This window comes from Pollachius pollachius (assembly GCF_949987615.1).
Source record: "Pollachius pollachius genome assembly, chromosome: 1".
Classification (NCBI taxonomy): domain Eukaryota; kingdom Metazoa; phylum Chordata; class Actinopteri; order Gadiformes; family Gadidae; genus Pollachius; species Pollachius pollachius.
In genome coordinates, this window is record NC_136934.1 from 19,777,267 (window position 1) to 19,795,753 (window position 18,487).

The 18,487-nt window shown below is 45.7% G+C and overlaps 1 protein-coding gene across 1 annotated transcript; it reads right to left on the reverse strand.

Annotated features, from left to right (window-relative positions):
• Positions 1–82: 82 nt before the first annotated feature.
• LOC307088380 (neuronal calcium sensor 1) lies at positions 83–16,715 on the reverse strand (the record flags this gene model as incomplete). The annotated part of the gene is made up of 8 exons (XM_079754237.1): positions 83–1,413; positions 1,922–2,030; positions 3,190–3,267; positions 3,352–3,440; positions 3,937–4,015; positions 7,100–7,238; positions 12,469–12,682; positions 16,652–16,715. The coding sequence occupies 7 exons, from the start codon at positions 16,713–16,715 to the stop codon at positions 1,932–1,934; spliced, it is 762 nt and encodes a 253-aa protein (XP_079610363.1). The 3' UTR covers positions 83–1,413; positions 1,922–1,931.
• Between the last annotated feature and the right edge of the window lie 1,772 nt (positions 16,716–18,487).

Sequence of the window (18,487 nt, forward strand, 5' to 3'; positions counted from 1 at the left end):
AAGAGATAGACAGTAACAGAGAGAGACAGACGGAGACAGATTGAGAGAAAGAGTCAGAGAGAGACCTAGTGAGTCAGAGAGAGACACAGATGGAAAGAGAGTCAGGGAGGCACAGATTGAGATAGAGAAACAGGGAGGGAGAGAGAGGCATTGTCACATGCTGTGGCTTCTATAAACACACACAAGACACAGGACAAAGAGGACTGTTGCAACCACACTACTCTCGCAAAAAAAGCTTTTACAGCCAGTAGTATTGATGTGTTTGAAAAGAGAGAGAGGGTGGGATGCGGTGGTTTACAATGGAGGCTATGAGCCTGGGCCTGGGCTTCAGCTGTAATGAGTGTCAGCAGCGCTGGTCGTTCAGGATGTGGGCCGCGTAAACCCATAGGCGATATAAGACATCAGTTAACGGAAGTGGGAGAGAGACACCATGAAACAACGGGGGGCCGCCACGGCCCCAAACCTCGTCAAACCGACACCACAACGAAACAGCAGAAGGAAAACAAAACTGTGGCACCTCCTTAACCTTAGTCGCCTCTGAATCAGAAGGGGAGGCCATTTTTCCCAAGGGAAAATAAGTGCATGTTTTGGGGGTGATCATAATAATAATAATAATAATATTAATAATAATAATAAATACAATGTTCCATTGAACCCACTTGATGCAAATAAAAACATTTACAAGCAGGAATTATAATTGTCTTAATTATCACGGTCATATTTACATAATACAATATAATATAGGCCTATTCTTCTGCGACATGACATCCATTTACAAAAGTCCACATTCCCTCGCTCCCTCACTTCCAGCTTTGCCATATCTCCTACAGACTATGAAGTCATCACAGCACAGGTCTTCGGATCAGATTCACATGCATCTTCACCAAACACAGACACACACACACACACATGCACTCACACACACACACACACACACACACACACACACACACACACACACACACACACACACACACACACACACACACACTCACACACACAAACTCACACATACACACACACACAGTGTATGACCATGTCTCTCATGAGGCAAGTCGCTCTGGGGGTGTCCCTGGTACAACCAACTAGGACTGGTGCGCAGACGACCACAACACCGTGTCTGTAAACGTGTCCCACGTGCACTGCTTCACGTGCACTGCTTTACTCGCACTGCTTCACGTTCACTGGTTGGCACACTGTGTAATGTAAATATTCCGGAGACAAGAGTCGTTTTACAATCCGTTTTTGTTAGGTACAAATGTGGTCATGGACACAAATTCCATACTGGAGGACCCCCAAAGAAGCCCGATATCCCATGATGCACCTCCAGGGGAACACCAACGAGGGAGATCTCTGATGATGTGATGGGTCCGGATTGGCTTTTGCAACACAGACACTGATTTCTGGACCCATCTGAAAAGAAAATACAAATGGATAGATCAAAACCTGTGCTAATATACACGTGTTAAAAAGCACACACAGGCATATTTTACTAGATCTTTTTGATCCATTTTATTCACATTTTAAACCCATTCATTTTCTTTCAAAGTCTGTGTCAATACAGAGGCCTATCTCAAGATTCCCAAACCAGTCAGCCACATGTTGAGAGGGCTGTCAAACAGAGTTGATGACGGGCAGAACAATGCGCTGGTGGGTGGAGAAGCTGCAACGCTCTTCACAGAGCCCCTGCAAAGGCCTGCTACTTGGTGTGATTGCCAGCAATCAAGTAGGACATTTGAATAATTCATAAGGGCAGACTGGGAACTGACAATGGCTCCTTTTCTGCTTTGTCTGCAACCCAAAGCCTCAATCCCCTTTCATATTTTCCTCTCCGATGATTTCATGATCTGGTTATAAAGGTAGTCGGAGCGGGGGAGTGATTCTATTGGACGCCCCGTATGCCGTGGCACCGCCCCCTTACCTCACATGCCCTACACGAGGCCGTCGTAGAGCGACAGAGCCTGGACGATAGACGGGTCCGCCTTGGAGCCCTCCTGGAACTCCTGCAGAGTCAGCTTGCCGTCTGCGTTCTGGAACAGAAACAGAGGACATCATGAAATGGAAAGCCATTTATTGATTGGGAAGTGCGTCTGCATGCAGGGCCCTGCCAGCAGGGGGCGAGAACGCTGCTTATGCACAAACGCTGGCTCACTGCCATTTGGACTTGAATCTCTTTAGCATGAATGCCCTTGATGGGTAACACATATTCTGTTGCGCTACAAATGATTTGAGGACACCCTGTGTTGTATAGTCTGTAAAGTCTTCCAAAACTTGCCATTTTCTATTATTCCAATTAGCAGATGCACTGTGAGATAATGAGATACATGACATTAAGGAGCAGGTGTGGGTGAAGGAATCTTGCCTGCCTTCCCACCCCCGTCCCCCGGCTTCAAGTAGCGCAGTGTCTGGGTGAATCTCCGAAGGGGGGGGATTCAGACCTCTTCATGTCTCTGGAGATATCGAGGTAGTGACCCAGAAACAAATCCTCCATAGAAAGCCATGTTCAGAAGTGTGAATACCTCTTTGTTATCTGTGCTATGTTTTTGTTAATTTTGTTTGTAGGAACTGTAGGTAGGTTGATGTAAAGATTGGTTCGGGTGGAGTGAGGTTTGGCAATCAGGCAGTTTCTCGGGCAGAAGACAGTGGTATGGGTGACGAATAAGAGCAGGGAGGAGGCAGGTCTTGATGCAGCACAATTTGGTTTAATTTCTTATTCTTCAGGTTTATTTGATGATTGATTTTGCATCAATTTCACTATGTTCATTAATAATGAATTACTTCAAACTACTGCAGGTACAAGCACAAGAGAGCAAGATTTTGAAACTAAACAACCAAAGATACATGGTCCACCCCACATGGCGTTTCTCAGCCATTGAGAAGGCATTCAAAACCCTTTGATTGACAGGCAGGATGGATCTGAACCAGAATTCTAGTTTAGAAATAAGCCAGCAGCGTCCTCAAATCTAAGTTAGGTCATTCAGAGGCCGGCGCAGTCAACTGGAGACATATTCTCACAGCACATTTCACCCACTCATATCTGACCAACGGCTGTGCCATCTCTCACAAATTATGCTCAAATAACAGCACCTTAATTTTACCGCAAGCACATTTAAGTAATGATTCACGGGGAGCGCTAAATCGATCATAGTCGTTGTTGGAGTGCAGAAATAGGAGGTTCTTCACACAGACCTTGTCCATCATGGCAAAGATGCGGTCCACTCTCTTCTCTGGCGTGTTCTCCTCCTCTGGCAGCTCCACTGTGTTTCCCTACAACACAGAGAGAGAGCTTACAGCCTGCAGCGCTGCAGGGCGGCTACATGTACAGACGGCTCACACTTAATAATCACTCACCACCATCTGATAAATGGCATCCACGATGTTCAGCATCTCGTCGCGGGTGATGTAGCCGTCGTTATCGAGGTCGTACAGCTTAAAGGCCCCTGCAGACCGGAGGACATGAGACAACATGGCATTGACTGCTGCAGCTCAGCTGTTGAGGCAATGGGATGCTGGAACCAGGTTCATGAGAAGGACAATGGGGCCAGGTTCTGCTGAACATGAGGCCAGACGAGTGAGCCTTGGCAAGACAAATAGGAAATGCAAAAAAACGGAAATAGACAAGTAGAATAATGTTTTCTGAATTGAAAAATAACAAAAAAAGAATCAGTTATCAGAGGTTTCTCTAGGAACATGGTTACTAAATAAAGTCCACCTCCCACACACACACACACACACGCACAGAGGCATGTCCTAACTGCTGCCTATCTGACAATTATTTATTAGCATTTTTTTTTTGAGCGGGGGAATCCTCTTTGTCATGCACTGTATAACAATCACCCCATGGTCCTGCCGTTTGAAGGTCCAAAGGCATGCTGAGGGGAGGGAGCAAAGGGGAGGGGGGGGGGGGGGGTACTCCTGTTGCCCAGACCTACTTACATCTCAGCTTCTCATCCAGGGTGCCGCGGGAAGTGACCGACAGCGCCTGGATGAACTCGGAAAACTCGATGCGTCCGTCCTGCAGAGGAGTGACAGGGAGGTAAGAGAGGGAGAGAGAGGCTCTGTCCATGGCTCGTCGTACCTGCTCTCAGCATCAGCTCTCTCCTGTGCGAGTCTGCCAGGAAAAACAAAGTGAAAACCAGGCCAGACCGCTGGCTCCAAGTGGGCTGCTATTTCTGCCCTGCCCCCTCTCCCCCTCCCCCTCCCCCCTCTTCTCCGTCTCTCTCCCCCTTTCTCTTTCTCTCCCTCTCTCTCTCTCTCTCTGTCTCTCTCTCTCTCTCTTTCTCCCTCTCTCTCCCTCTCTCCCTCGCTCTCTCCCCCCCTCTCTCTTTCTCTCCCTCTCTCTCTCTCTCTCTCTCTCTCCCCCTCTCTCTTTCTCTGTCTCTCTCTCTCTCTCTCCCTCTCTCTTTCTCCCTCTCTCTCTCTCTCTCTCCCTCTCTCTCTCTCTCTCTCTCTCCCTCTCTCTTTCTCTCTCTCTCCCTCTCTCTCCCTCTCTCCCACTCTCAAGCGGGAAATGCCATCTCTGGTCATTAGTGAGACGGATGCCACCGGCGCATCGCTTGAAAGGTGTAGCACATAGGACCGGTGAATATTCAGGGCAGGTATGGTTCAACCCACCTCCCCAACACCATGTAAACTCCACCAATCCTCCCGCCATTCTGTCTTCAGTAGACATGGCAGAAACTTCTCCTCCCAACAAGGCGAAATCTCACTCTGACTCAGGCAGTTGTTTTGATTTCTCGCTCGTCTATGTTGGAATGCTTTGCTTACAACGGGGGGCTGCGTTTCCTATTAACTCCCTGAAATTGTGGCCCGCGGCAGCAAGGGCTTAGCGGAGGCTGTGATTGGCTGAACAAGGAGATGGCCGGCTGTGAGAGGAGATAGTAGCGGCGACCAGACTGAACATTTTCAAAAAAAGGAAAAAAGGCATTTGCAGCCATTGATACTCAAGTGAGAATATAAAGAAATGCAAATGCAATTTTTATAGTAGTTCTCTGTACATGAGTAAATACAGAAACTGGATATCAATAACCTCTGTATTGGGCACCTGAACACAATCAAAACCGCTTGTAGGATGTTCACTTGAATCACGAGTATCTTCTGAAAAGCATTGCAAGCTGGCTCATTATTTTTGACAGACAACCGTGCAACTTTAAGTTGGTGACTCTGACTCAACAAAGCCCACACAGACATGGAATATGTTTTCCTAACTTTTCATTTGTTTTGCGGTGTGTCTTTTTCATCACAAAACAACAGCGACATCTTAATATGAAAAGCTTGCTGAGCTGAATGCTGAAGATCAGTGATGGGAACGTTACTTTAAAAAAGTAATTAGTTATAGTTACTCACTACTTGCTCCAAAAAGTAACTGAGTTAGTAACTGATTTACTCTATAATAAAAGTAAGTAGTTACCAGGGAAAGTAACTATTTGTGTTACTGTAAAAAAAGAAAGTTGCTATATGTCAAAGAATTTGGATTTTTCTGAGCAGTTTTTACTTGGCCTTAATGTGTTAAATGGTTGAACTGCCCATTCAAGAACCTGATATACTTCCAACTAAATTTTAATTTGCTTAGTTGCAAAGGCTGTGGAACATCTGCCGTATACTACAGAAAATGCCAACTTTTCATCGGATTGCTCCGGACTCGCCAATTCTGCTGCTTCTTCAAATCTGTTTTGTGTGTGCGTTTGTGTGTGTGTGTGTGTGTGTGTGTGTGTGTGTGTGTGTGTGTGTGTGTGTGTGTGTGTGTGTGTGTGTGTGTGTGTGCCGCACGTGTCCTGACTTGTGTGTAAAAACACTAGCTCCGATTGGCTACCATGAAACATGACTCACGCCTTAGCCAATCATAATCGCTTATGTCGTTATTAACCCACCCGGTCTCCTCACTAGCAGTTTGTGTATGGAGCCAGGGGTGCGTTCGGATTACACAGTTTATTCAATCAATTCATAGTAACGCACTGCATTTAACGTACAGTAATGGTAACGGCGTTGTAACGACGGAAACAGTAACTAGTTCGATTACTCTGTTATTGAAAAAATATTATTACGTTATTACAAACACTGGTGAAGATTGGAGTTTTAAAGCGCTGAGCAGTGCGTTCAGGTTCCATGTCTGTCCAGCCCTCGGGGCCAGATAATCTATCTGTTTCTCCTCCAGATATCTGACCAGACAGCTGGCCAGACAGTCTTCCTACCAGACAGAAATCCAAGAAGACAGACATCCTCTCACCTATTTGAGCCGAGAAATTATCCTCTTTGGGGATCAGTACCTATCAACAACCTCTCTCTCTATAGGTCGCCTCAGACTAAAAATCACTGTATTGATAAGATTGAGACAGTATGACTCCAGCGTCTCACTTACTCAAAGCCTTTTCTGCCACTTTTTGATATAAAGCCCTTGAGGGGGCTGCTTCTACCATAGGCCTGTTCTTCCCTCTAAGCCAGCCTCCATTCCAAAAACACCCATACCCCTTACAAAAGAAAGCATTGATTACAGCCAAACATGGCATACCTTTAGAATTGGGGTCCGTCTGAATAGCATATATGTTAGGATTGCAATTATTGTTAGTGTTGTTATTTTAAGATACTGAGTCTGAAGGCAATCAACGCTATTGTATGTGTGGCACAGGATCAACTTCCCTCCATTACTTATTATAACTATACCCAGACAGCTCTTAACAAATATTACATAATATTACAGTTTAATTCAGATTTTATTGATCACATTATTGAATCCCCTATCGATCAGCATTGATTACAGGTATTTCAAGGTTATGTATAAACTATGGGATAGCTTAAGTGTTACGCATTGGGACTTTAATCATATATATTATAAATCATGAACATTCATTCTCATGAATATATTTCAATATCCATTCAGCTTTTTATATATTTGTTTGTGTTACATTTGGAAGCGCACATGTACTCTGTATTGGACGGTATTCAATTTATTCAACCTCTGTCTTTGCCAACACAATTTCAAAATGGCTTCCAGTTATTTATAGCAACACTACAACTCTATCCGGGACAATATCATTAGCGGCTAATAGCAGCCAAATGGTCGCTCCCATTTACATCTCTAGCCAGCAGTCCATTTACTAACCTTGTTCTCATCAAAGACGTTGAACACAAAGGAGGCGAACTTTGTGGGATCCCCGAACGGAAAGAACTGCTTGTAAATCTTCTGGAAGCCGACAGCATCGAGTTGTCCACTTGGACAATCCTTAATAAATCCTTTATACCTGTAAGAAAAAGATAAACAGAGTAAGTCAAGTTGGGGGGTGTAGTATAAATATAGAATGAATATTGTGAAAGAACAAACGACAAAAACTACCAGAGGACGAATTGTTCAGGCACTACACATCACCAACACATCCCTCATGCAGTCAGCATGAGAAAAGATTCAGATCAAAAAAGACTGAAAAGCTACTAGTGTTGTTGTTCAGAGCCCAGGGTGCTGATCCAATCAGCACCAGTGTGGGGCCAGAGTGTTTAATCAAATGACCCGGCACTCCCGTCGGGCTGATAATGTGCATAACTGAGGGATGGCTGTGTGCCTCCTCTGCCCGCCTCAGGAGAGGACACATCCAGAGTGACTTGACATCTCGGTTAGCCCTAAATATAGAAGCATTTCATGAGCAATTTCAAAAGCAGTCACTCAGAAGGTGGGCGGCTTCTCCCCTCGTACGGCACACACACAGGGGCTGGTCTGACGGGCCAAGGCGTGAGGAAGACCGTGCTATTTAAATAACCAGAAGAAGAATGGATCCATTAATAAAAGGCGAAAGGTTGGTAGAAGGTCATTCTATAAAGAGATGGTTGTTGTGTCCTTGCTATGGACGAGCGAGTGCAGGCGAGTTTGATCTGCGTGAAGCAAGTTCTTTCCGTGAGTCAGTCTTTGCTGCTTCTACTGGCGCCTGGGCTGTAATTAAGACCAGGGAGGGAGTGCTCTAATGTTGAGACTGAAGCTCGGCACGTCTCTCTCTCTCTCTCTCTCTCTCTCTCTCTCTCTCTCTCTCTCTCTCTCTCTCTCATTGGCTCTCCCTGTCAATGTAGAAAAAAAACTTTTCTACTTTTAATCTGCAATGCTTTTAATGAAGCCAGCATCCCCTCATCCTCGTTGTCAAGGATACAGAGAAAATCTCTGGGAAGCAGCGGCAGAAGGGAGAGTTCAGCAAGAACAAAAGAGGAGAGTGCAATTCGCATTATCTGGAGAGATGCCATGGAGTTTCAAGGTATTGCCCATTGCAATGGGGGATTTCATCAAAGCACTGTTCAAAGTGCAGCAATAGCAGTACATGATGATGTTTTACCAAAATGAATAGAATAAGTATGGTGTGAAAAAAGTCACACCTTTCTCAAGCAAATTAATTTTGCAATGACTTGTAAAACGTCATACAAAGCATAAAGATAGGATGGTTTGTTTTACTTTTAGTTGGTTAACATAGAGCAGGGAAAAATAATACAAATTAAAGGACTATATATACAGTGGGGCAAAAAAGTATTTAGTCAGCCACCAATCGTGCAAGTTCTCCCACTTAAAAAGACGAGAGAGGCCTGTAATTTTCATCATAGGTATCTCAGCTATGAGAGACAAAATGAAAAAAAAAAATCCAGAAAATCACATTGTCTGATTTTTTAGAATTTATTTGCAAATTATGGTGGAAAATAAGTATTTGGTCACCTACAAACCAGCAAGATTTCTGGCTGTCACAGACCTGTAACTTCTTCTTTAAGAGGCTCCTCTGTCCTCCACTCGTTACCTGTATTAATGGCACCTGTTTCAACTCCTTATCAGTATAAAAGACACCTGTCCACAACCTGAAACAGTCACACTCCAAACTCCACTATGGCCAAGACCACAGAGCTGTCAAAGGACACCAGAAACACAATTATAGACCTGCACCAGGCTGGGAAGTCTGAATCTGCAATAGGTAAGCAGCTTGGTGTGAAGAAATCAACTGTGGGAGCAATTATTAGGAAATTGAATACATACAAGACCACTGATAATCTCCCTCGATCTGGGGCTCCATGCAAGATCTCACCATGTGGGGTCAAAATGATCACAAGAACGGTGAACTAAAATCCCAGAACCACACGGGGTGACCTAGTGAATGACCTCCAGAGAGCTGGGACCAAAGTAACAAAGGCTACCATCACTAACACACTACGCCGCCAAGGACTCAAATCCTGCAGTGCCAGACGTGTCCCCCTGCTAAAGCCAGTGCATGTCCGGGCCCGTTTGAAGTTTGCTAGAGAGCATTTGGATGATCCAGAACAGGATTGAGAGAATGTCATATGGTCAGATGAAACCAAAATAGAACTTTTTGGTAAAAACTCAACTCGTCGTTTTTGGAGGAGAAAGAATGCTGAGTTGCATCCAAAGAACATCATACCTACAGTGAAGCATGGGGGTGGAAACATCATGCTTTGGGGCTGTTTTTCTGCCAAGGGACCAGGACGTCTGATCCGTGTGACGGAAAGAATGAATGGGGCCATGTATCGTGAGATTTTGAGTGAAAACCTCCTTCCATCAGCAAGGGCACTGAAGATGAAACGTGGCTGGGTCTTTCAGCATGACAATGACCCCAAACACACCGCCCGGGCAACGAAGGAGTGGCTTCGTAAGAAGCATTTCAAGGTCCTGGAGTGGCCTAGCCAGTCTCCAGATCTCAACCCCATAGAAAATCTTTGGAGGGAGTTGAAAGTCTGTGTTGCCCAGGGAAGGCCCAAAAACATCACTGCTCTAGAGGAGATCTGCATGGAGGAATGGGCCAAAATACCAGCAGCAGTGTGTGAAAACCTTGTAAAGACTTACAGAAAACGTTTGACCTCTGTCATTGCCAACAAAGGGCATGTAACAAAGTATTGAGATGACCTTTTGTTATTGACCAAATACTTATTTTCCACCATAATTTGCAAATAAATTCTTTAAAAATCAGACAATGTGATTTTCTAGATTTTTTTTTTTTTCATTTTGTCTCTCATAGCTGAGGTATACCTATGATGAAAATTACAGGCCTCTCTCATCTTTTTAAGTGGGAGAACTTGCACAATTGGTGGCTGACTAAATACTTTTTTGCCCCACTGTATATAGAGTGCTTTTCTAGTTGAATTGTTTATATTTACCCTGGTATTTCAGTGGCCCTTCAAACAATGCAAGCTGTAGCCTTGGGGATCACTAGTCTATAGCTATGCTGCGTGGTACCTCCTCTATACAACAGCTATAACACCTGCACACACACTCCAGGTTGGCTCAGGTGTTCCATGCATCAGTGGTTTGCATGACTGCTATCCAAGTGTCGCTCGTCCATCTCCTTCTGTCCTCAACCACAACATGCCAGACATTGACACTATGAATCAGACCGGGGCCGGGCCAACGTTGCCAGACTTGAGGATGAAATATTTATTGCTGGCTACAGCATCTCCAGTTTTTGGCCACTGCCACCAGCGCCACCAACACCACCGAGGCTTCTGCTAAAGTGTTGTCTGTGGCTTCTGCTCTGCTTTCCTTGGCAGGAGCATCAGTGTGCGACGGCATTGATTTGAGGCGGGCCTCCCCTCAGCGTACTACCACTGTCCCCTTAATACAACAAAACTAAAATGAAAGAGAGCAGGAGACATAATGAAAGCACGGCGCAGGCATTTATCTAACCTGGGTAATTCTGTTTTGTGTACCATCCGCGTCCCCTGTGCTCTACTTACGCACCATCTGCCATATTCCCCCCTGGTAAAGTTCCCTCTCATCATCCCTACAGGCAGCATCGCCGCTGCTGATCTATGAGGAGGTGGTCATGCGAGATCTCTACAGAAAGGCGCGGGCAGAGTGGAGACCAATAGAATGAATGAGAGTGGCAACACAGCCTGATTAGGAGGATGGAGAGAGGGAGGGAGGAAGATGAGGAGGAGGGATGGAGGTAGGAGGATGGAGGAGGGAGGGAGGAAGATGATGAGGAGGAGGAGGGAGGTAGGAGGATGGAGGAAGGAGGGAGGAAGACGATGCGGAGGAGGAGGGAGGGAGGTGGGAGGATAGAGGGAGGCAGTAAGGCAGCGAGGGAGTGAGAAGGCGAGGGAGTGAGGGAGGGAGGAGAAAGAGGAAGAGGAGGAGGAGGAAGAGGGGGATAGAGGTGATGATGAAGAGGGCAGGAGGGTGGGAGGAAGGGAGGGAGAGAGGGAGCCAGAGAGGGAGGGAGTGGGTTTAGGAGGGGAGGGGGAATGAGGGAGAGGATGAGGGAGGGAGGGAAGGAGGGAGGATGGAGGGAGGAAGGGAAAGGAGAAAGGGAGAGGAAGTAGAAAGAGGCAGGAGAGGAAAAGAACAGTATTCTGCCTCAGGAAACTAAAGCAGCCCTCGAGAAAGGCCATGTCCTGGCACGCTGATGCCTAGAGGCATAGAGACACCACTGCTGTTTAATACCATCGCTGTTGTGGACAGTGAACTTGGCCTTGCCCCCCACACACACGCATACACACACACACACACACACACACACACACACACACACACACACACACACACACACACACACTCCATAAACCCTCCAAAGGAGGGCGTAAAGGGTTAAAGAATGCCAAGGCACGGCTCTTGTCATGCATGCAGAATAGGGTTGCGAGAGGCAAAGGCAAAGATGGATAACTCGTGTGTAAAGACGAGAGAGAGCAAGATAGACGAGAGAGAGTGAGAGAAAGAGAGAGAGAGTGAGAGAAAGCAAGAGAAAGCGAGAGAGATTGAGAGCGCATTTTTTGCTCCCACTTCTGATGGAAGCTATTTGTTTACAACAATGGCCGTGCCATGGCATACAGTGAATGTAGGAATGGCAGATGATGCATCCATCATCGCTGGAACGAACCGGGTTGAATTGTGCGCTCCCTCTACAAAGAAAGACCTGGAATGCACAGGGCACAGCTAAACAATGGACCTTGGAAGAAGGAAGCAGGAGCGACCGAGTGAGCGGTAGAAAATGATCCAAGTCTTTCTAATTTTCTAATTGGAAAATTCTAAAGGTACATCTCTTATAATTATCAACCTCTCCGAGGCTCGTAAGGAGAGCTCATACAGAGCCTTGAAGAACGTCTGTGGAGCATCAAAGCACGTCCATTGTTGCCCCAAAAGGTAGTGGTGGGGTATTGCATCATTGAGGAGTTGGTTATCATTGTTAACAGGGTTGAAAGTCACTGTGTCTCTGTGTCGTGACGATTCAAAGTCAATCTATTTTCAGAACACTCTCTTCAGGGCAGTGGGAGAGAGATAACACATAGTTATAGTACTCCAGCGTCTCATCTTTAAATACTTATATTCCTAGATATCGAGTGAAAAAAAAGACAACAGAAAAGGAAAAGAAGATGGTTTCTGTATCTAGGTCAACGTTAAGCAACCATTATGGTTCATGTTTTGCACAAAAGATAGCTTTGCAGATATAAGCCACACATCATGAATGGACAAAACATCATGAATAATGGAATTACTTTACTCACCACTGCTGAACTTCTTTCTCTGTAACTGAAAGAGAAATAGAGTGAGATAAGTATAAATGTGAAGTGATCCAGAAACACAACAGTGTCTTATTGTGGAGAGACCATACTGTGACTTTGACATCAGTGGTTCCTATTCTAAAACACTTAGCTCCTAATACAACCCCACAATTGCAGTAGAAAGCATCACTACACAACCTGCAGAACATCTCTTCATCTGCTGAAACGTTAAAGGTCAGAAGGGGAATGGAGGTGAACTGCAGGAAGAGAGCATGAGTGAAGGTGACCAGCAGCATGCACAGGCCTGCACAAGCCACCTCATCTGCAATTCTCAATTTAGCCATGGCTCTCCATTTTCTATCTGGTCTCTCACCCTCCAAAGCATCACCCTCCTTGTCAGCCCTCAGAGGCACACTGCTGATAACAAGGGCTGGGAATGATTTGCATTGGTGTAAGCCTGCTGGCCCTTTGGGGTAGGTACAACCCACGCAGTAGGCCAACACCTTTGACCTCAATCTGTTTCAGGCCTGCCCATAGCCAGCTATGAGGTCATTGAGGTCTAGACCTTTGTTTTAACCCAAGTACAACTGTATACAAAATCAGCGATTTTGAACTTCTCAGAGATGAGTAAATGCTTAATTCAGTTGAGACTTGTTACTTTGTGTCCGCCGTGTGTGGCATTTGTTGGTGCGTGCGCAAGCCGAGCACAACCCCCCCCCCCCCCCCCCCCCCCCCCCCCCCCCGACCTCACTAATTGTAAAGTAGGTATGGCAAGCCGAACATCGAGCAAGAATGAACTTTGGATTTTAAGTCTGCATACGACTGCTAGACACTGTGACCCTCGTGCGATTTGACCTGCCAACCAAATGTTGTGCAATAAAAAAATGACATGGATACATCTCAAGCCCTGGGACTTATTGAGAAGGGCTCCGGAGTAGACTCCAGCAGCTGACTCACCCCCACGGGCATGGACTTAGGGCAAGGGGCATGAATTCTAATATTGATGTCGGTATCTTGTCCCCACATACATACTAACACACACACACAATAGCCTCAACTCAATCAGGGATTCACTGAGAATCCTATCATGTGACCTATTCCTCGGTAATAAATGTCAGGGTTCATCTCACAACAGTCTTCCGAAGCCAAGCTACCGTTCAATTGGCCCTAAAAGTCAATGCCATCCAGAAAGTGCGGCCATTCACCAACACTGGGATTTAATAGAAAGGTCTTACATAACTCAGTCAGAGGCAATGGCCGGTAATGCAATCAGCCTCTGCTGGAAAGATCAGGGCCCTTCCTCTGCCCGTTGGCCCTCCAGGGGTCTGCTAGAACGCAGCCAGCTTGCATTCTGGGACACAAAGTCTCCTTCATCGCCCTAACTACCGATTTGTGGTCTTTCTAATGGGATTGCTGGTCTTTCCATGCTATGCCATATACATTTATAACTCCCTCGTATAACGGGGGTCAACCTTTAGAGGCTTTCCTTACTGCCAGCGGCGGAAACCAGCATGCTAGCTCTCACTTCATTTTGCAATAGAGGCCAATCATCGGAGGTATGATAATTATTCATTGATAATAATGATATCAATAAATTGCATTTCATCTTCCGGGAAAAAGGTCAACAAAGACAATTTCACAACCAGTGTGGAAACCCCATTGTCAACAGAGGATAATCCAAGGTATTTTCTTTTGCCTGCTCCAAGTCCTCACAGAAAAACACCACAATGCTATCTGGGGAAATGCAGCCTCTCTTTAGAGTAGGTAAACATTTACAATCACTTTCCTGGCCACAGACAAAAAGCAACCTTTGACTTAGACGGCAGACCTTCTCATGGGAGAGAGAATAATAGAGAGAGAGAGAGAGAGAGAGAGAGAGAGAGAGAGAGTGAGAGAGAGAGAGAGAGAGAGAGAGAGAGCGAGAGAGAGAGATTGGTGGACAGAAGTAGAGACAAGAGAACAAATGTTGAATGATCTGAGAGAAGCAGGAGAACAAAGCGAGGAGGGGTTGATCACGCGGGGAAGGGAAATCTTGATGGCCCTCTTAGTGATGTTAACCTGATAAGACCCTAATTATACTATTCCATTCCCTGCTAAAAGAGCGCCATTAGGGGTGAGAGGAGAGTCTGGGGGTGAGGAGACTAGTGGGAGATGTGGGAGAGCAAGAGAGGATAAGAGGGAAATTGATTAGAAAGAGGGTTGGGGTGTGAGGGAGAGAGATAGAGAGAGACAAATACAAAGACAGAGAGAGAGAAAGATAGAGAGGCAAAGACAGAGTCAGAGGGAGAGAAAGAAACAGAAACAGAGTGAGTGAGAGTGAGAGTGAGAGTGAGAGAGAGAGAGAGAGAGAGAGAGAGAGAGAGAGAGAGAGAGAGAGAGAGAGAGAGAGAGAGAGAGAGAGAGAGATGCATGCAAAGGACAGCACCAAACAGCCCCAGCCCAGCACGAAGCCCAATCTTCCTCCACAGCAATTTCCTGCTACAGCAGCCTCTCTTGTTTTTTCGTCTTGGCCAGACCGCCATGAAAATAACGCTGTCATTAAGCAGCCATTTGCTGGTAACACCCACCCACACCTGCACACTGCACTGCACAAATAACCATGAGGCCTTGCTGGGCTGGAAACAAAAGAGTCATGATTAATAACATAGTTATATATAGCAACCTTTAAGTATATATAGAGCGATCCATATGAATGCACTCATATACGCTCTGTTGCAGGAGGAGCATGTTTTATTGTTGATGTAGATCGTTGCTTTACAGCCGATTAGCGAGATATCCGATCTGTTTGGGGCTTAATGCGGAACGTAATGGAAATGATGCTGTGCTGTTTTGTCATTGTTTAGATACGATTTCAGTTCTGGAATCGAATTTAGATTCTTCTTTCTTTGTTTGTGATCCACCAATGCTTAGCAATATTATATGGGTTGAGATGATTATAAATACACTGAAGAAGAATTGCTGAAGAGAAACTCCATTAGAAAGTTGAACGAAGGGGAGATGGTACGGCCACCAGCTAGGTTTCCATTTGCATAGTCATGGCTCAACTCAGAGTAATTTAAAGATGCTGATTACGGGATTTTTCAGAACCTGACCATTCCCAATCTGGAGCACAACATTGACGGAGCAATTTTAATTCACCAGGCAGCTGTTTTTACTGCTGACATTCACTATAACCTATTGTTCTGTGAAGAATAGAAGCCTGTAATACCAGCAGGTGAGAAAGGCCATCTCCTACATGCTGGATATGTAGGAGATGGCAGCATTTTTGTTTTGTTCCTAAAAAGGCTGGTCTTTATGTAGATTTCATATGCATGCACTTCAAACACATACCTAGTCCCCTGTTGTGTTTCACATTTCAATAGGATTCAATTTCACGCCATCATCTATTCTGTTCTCTTGTACTCACAGCAGTTCTTCCTGGTCAACTCTCTCATCTTTTTTGAACTTGCGTACACAGTTGACTCCCATCTATTCTCCACCTCGTGTGTACGGTACTCACAGTAGACTCTCATCTATTCTCTACCTTGTGTGTACTGTACTCACGGTAGACTTCTGTGCAATCAACTTACAGTAGACTCGAACGTCAGGTACTCACAGTAAACGTTCATGTGTACTCTACTCACAGTAGACTCTTGTGTTTACTCTACTCACAGTAGACTTGTGTGTCTACCCTACTCATAGTAGACTGTTGTGTGTACTCTACTCACAGTAGACTCTTGTGTGTACTCTACAAACAGTAGACTCTCAAGTGTACTGTAGACTCTCATCTATCCTCTACCTGGTGTGACCGTTACTCACAGTACACTCTCTCATATGTACTGTAGACTCTCATCTATCCTCTCCCTGGTGTGACCGTTACTCACAGTACACTCTCTCATATGTACTGTAGACTCTCATCTATCCTCTACCTGGTGTGACCCGTACTCACAGTAGACTCTCTTATATGTACTGTAGACTCTCATCTATCCTCTCCCTGGTGTGACCGTTACTCACAGTAGACTCTCTTATATGTACTGTAGACTCTCATCTATCCTCTCTCTGGTGTGACCTGTACTCACAGTAGACTCTCTCATATGTACTGTAGACTCATCTATCCTCTCCCTGGTGTGACTGTTACTCACAGTAGACTCTCTCATATGTGCTGTAGACTCTCATCTATCCTCTCCCTGGTGTGACCGTTACTCACAGTAGGTCTTCCTGGTCAGCTCCTCCACCACCTCCGGCTTCAGCTTGCTGTTGGACTTCCCCATGGTGCGCCGCGTCTCCTCCTCGCTCCGCCCGGTACAGCTGCCCCCACCCCTCTGCTCTGTTCCTCTGCACCAACACAAAGACACGGGTTGGAGGGGTGGGGTGGGTCGGTGGCACGGCAGATTAACCACGGTCACAGCAGTGAACTAAACCTTTGAGAAGTCTTTCCCCTGGGTCTGTGTTCGGGGGACGACCTCCCTGTCCTCCGTTGATGCTGCTCAGCTCAGCTCGCTCTCTGGAGGAGGCTGTGTCGGTGGGGGCTGCCCCTGCAGACCGCCTGGTCGCCACCCCGCGGCTCTCTGAACCAGTGCCAGTGTGGCTGGCGGGGCTTTCTATGGGCTGAGTGTGACTGCCTGCGTGCCCGGCCCGTCTGCCTAGCTCACTCTTACAGGGTTTCTTCTGGGGGTTCATTCCCTGGTGAGATGCTGTCTGGTCGAGCGTGGTCGGCACTCAGAGGCGTCGTTGATTTTCTTGTTTCCTAAGAGTAGAGCTGTGTTCCTTCTTTCTCCAATTTCAGTAGAGAGTAGAGGGTATTTTTTCTCCCACACGTCAAACCTCTGTTTGTTCACCCATCATTCTCCCTCACCCTCCTCCTCCTCAGCCACTTCACTCTCCTCAACTCCCTCCCTATACTTTGTCACTCACAGCGCAGTGTGCGCCCACAGCCACAGAGAAGATGAAGTGTGGGAAAACAGATTTATAAATGCATTGCAAGTGATTTACATTTACATTTACATTTACATTTACATTTACATTTAGATTTTCAAATCTCGATTTAGATATAGGTTTGCTCATTCAATTATTCTGGAAATTCATGGAAGTCAAATAAAAGAAGAAAATAATTAACAAAAGAAAATATAATCTGTACAGATTTTCTGAGTGGGCTTCAATCGTGCAAAATATGAATTGTTATTGGCCGAGGGTTTTACAGTGTGGAATTTCTAGTAGTCATTACATTAATTTGGATCACGGTCATATGAACACACAATGAAACACAAAACACACAATACGAAACACAAAATAATGATAAAGATTAGCACCTTTACTCCGAACACGTGGCATTCCCTCTGTCCATGGCCAACACCGCCCTCTTCGGATCTGCCGATTTGTTAAGCATGACTCCTGTGAGACATTATTATTTGGGATCATTTTCGGACAACGTGGATAAAACAGAACGGCAGCCAGGGCAACAGGGACAATGAAAGGTGCAGAGTGAGTTAATGGCCGGTCAATATTTGACTGACAGAGAATATAGATAGGCAGACAGTACATTAAGACAATGACAGCAGCTACAATCAGCTGCGTACATTGAGAATGGAAAAGCGTCCAGACGAACTCCCTCCACCGTTAGGCTACTCATGGTGATCAAACAAAGCGTGACGACCTCAGATCAGATCAAACGACCAATGTCACCTGTCAGATGTGACGTTACTCCAGGGAAAAGCATGCCATGCCATTGTGACAAGCGACCTGGAAACTTATGACAGTTCTAACCAACGTTGAACTTTATAATAAAACATTCCTCTGTAAATACAGCGCGCTGGGCTGTTTAGTGAGCTAATACATTGTGTTTGGTGAGAGCACGCGGAGAGCGCAGCAGGTGGGATATGTTGCTGTGTTATACTACCATAGCAACGCAGTTCATGTCTACAGTGGTATCGCTTAACCAGCAAGACATGCGTATTTTCATTCACAAAGACGACAAACAGAGATACGTTCACATGTATGAGTGGACGGGTCTTGCACGCGATCCTACCTTCAATCTGTTAAAAGG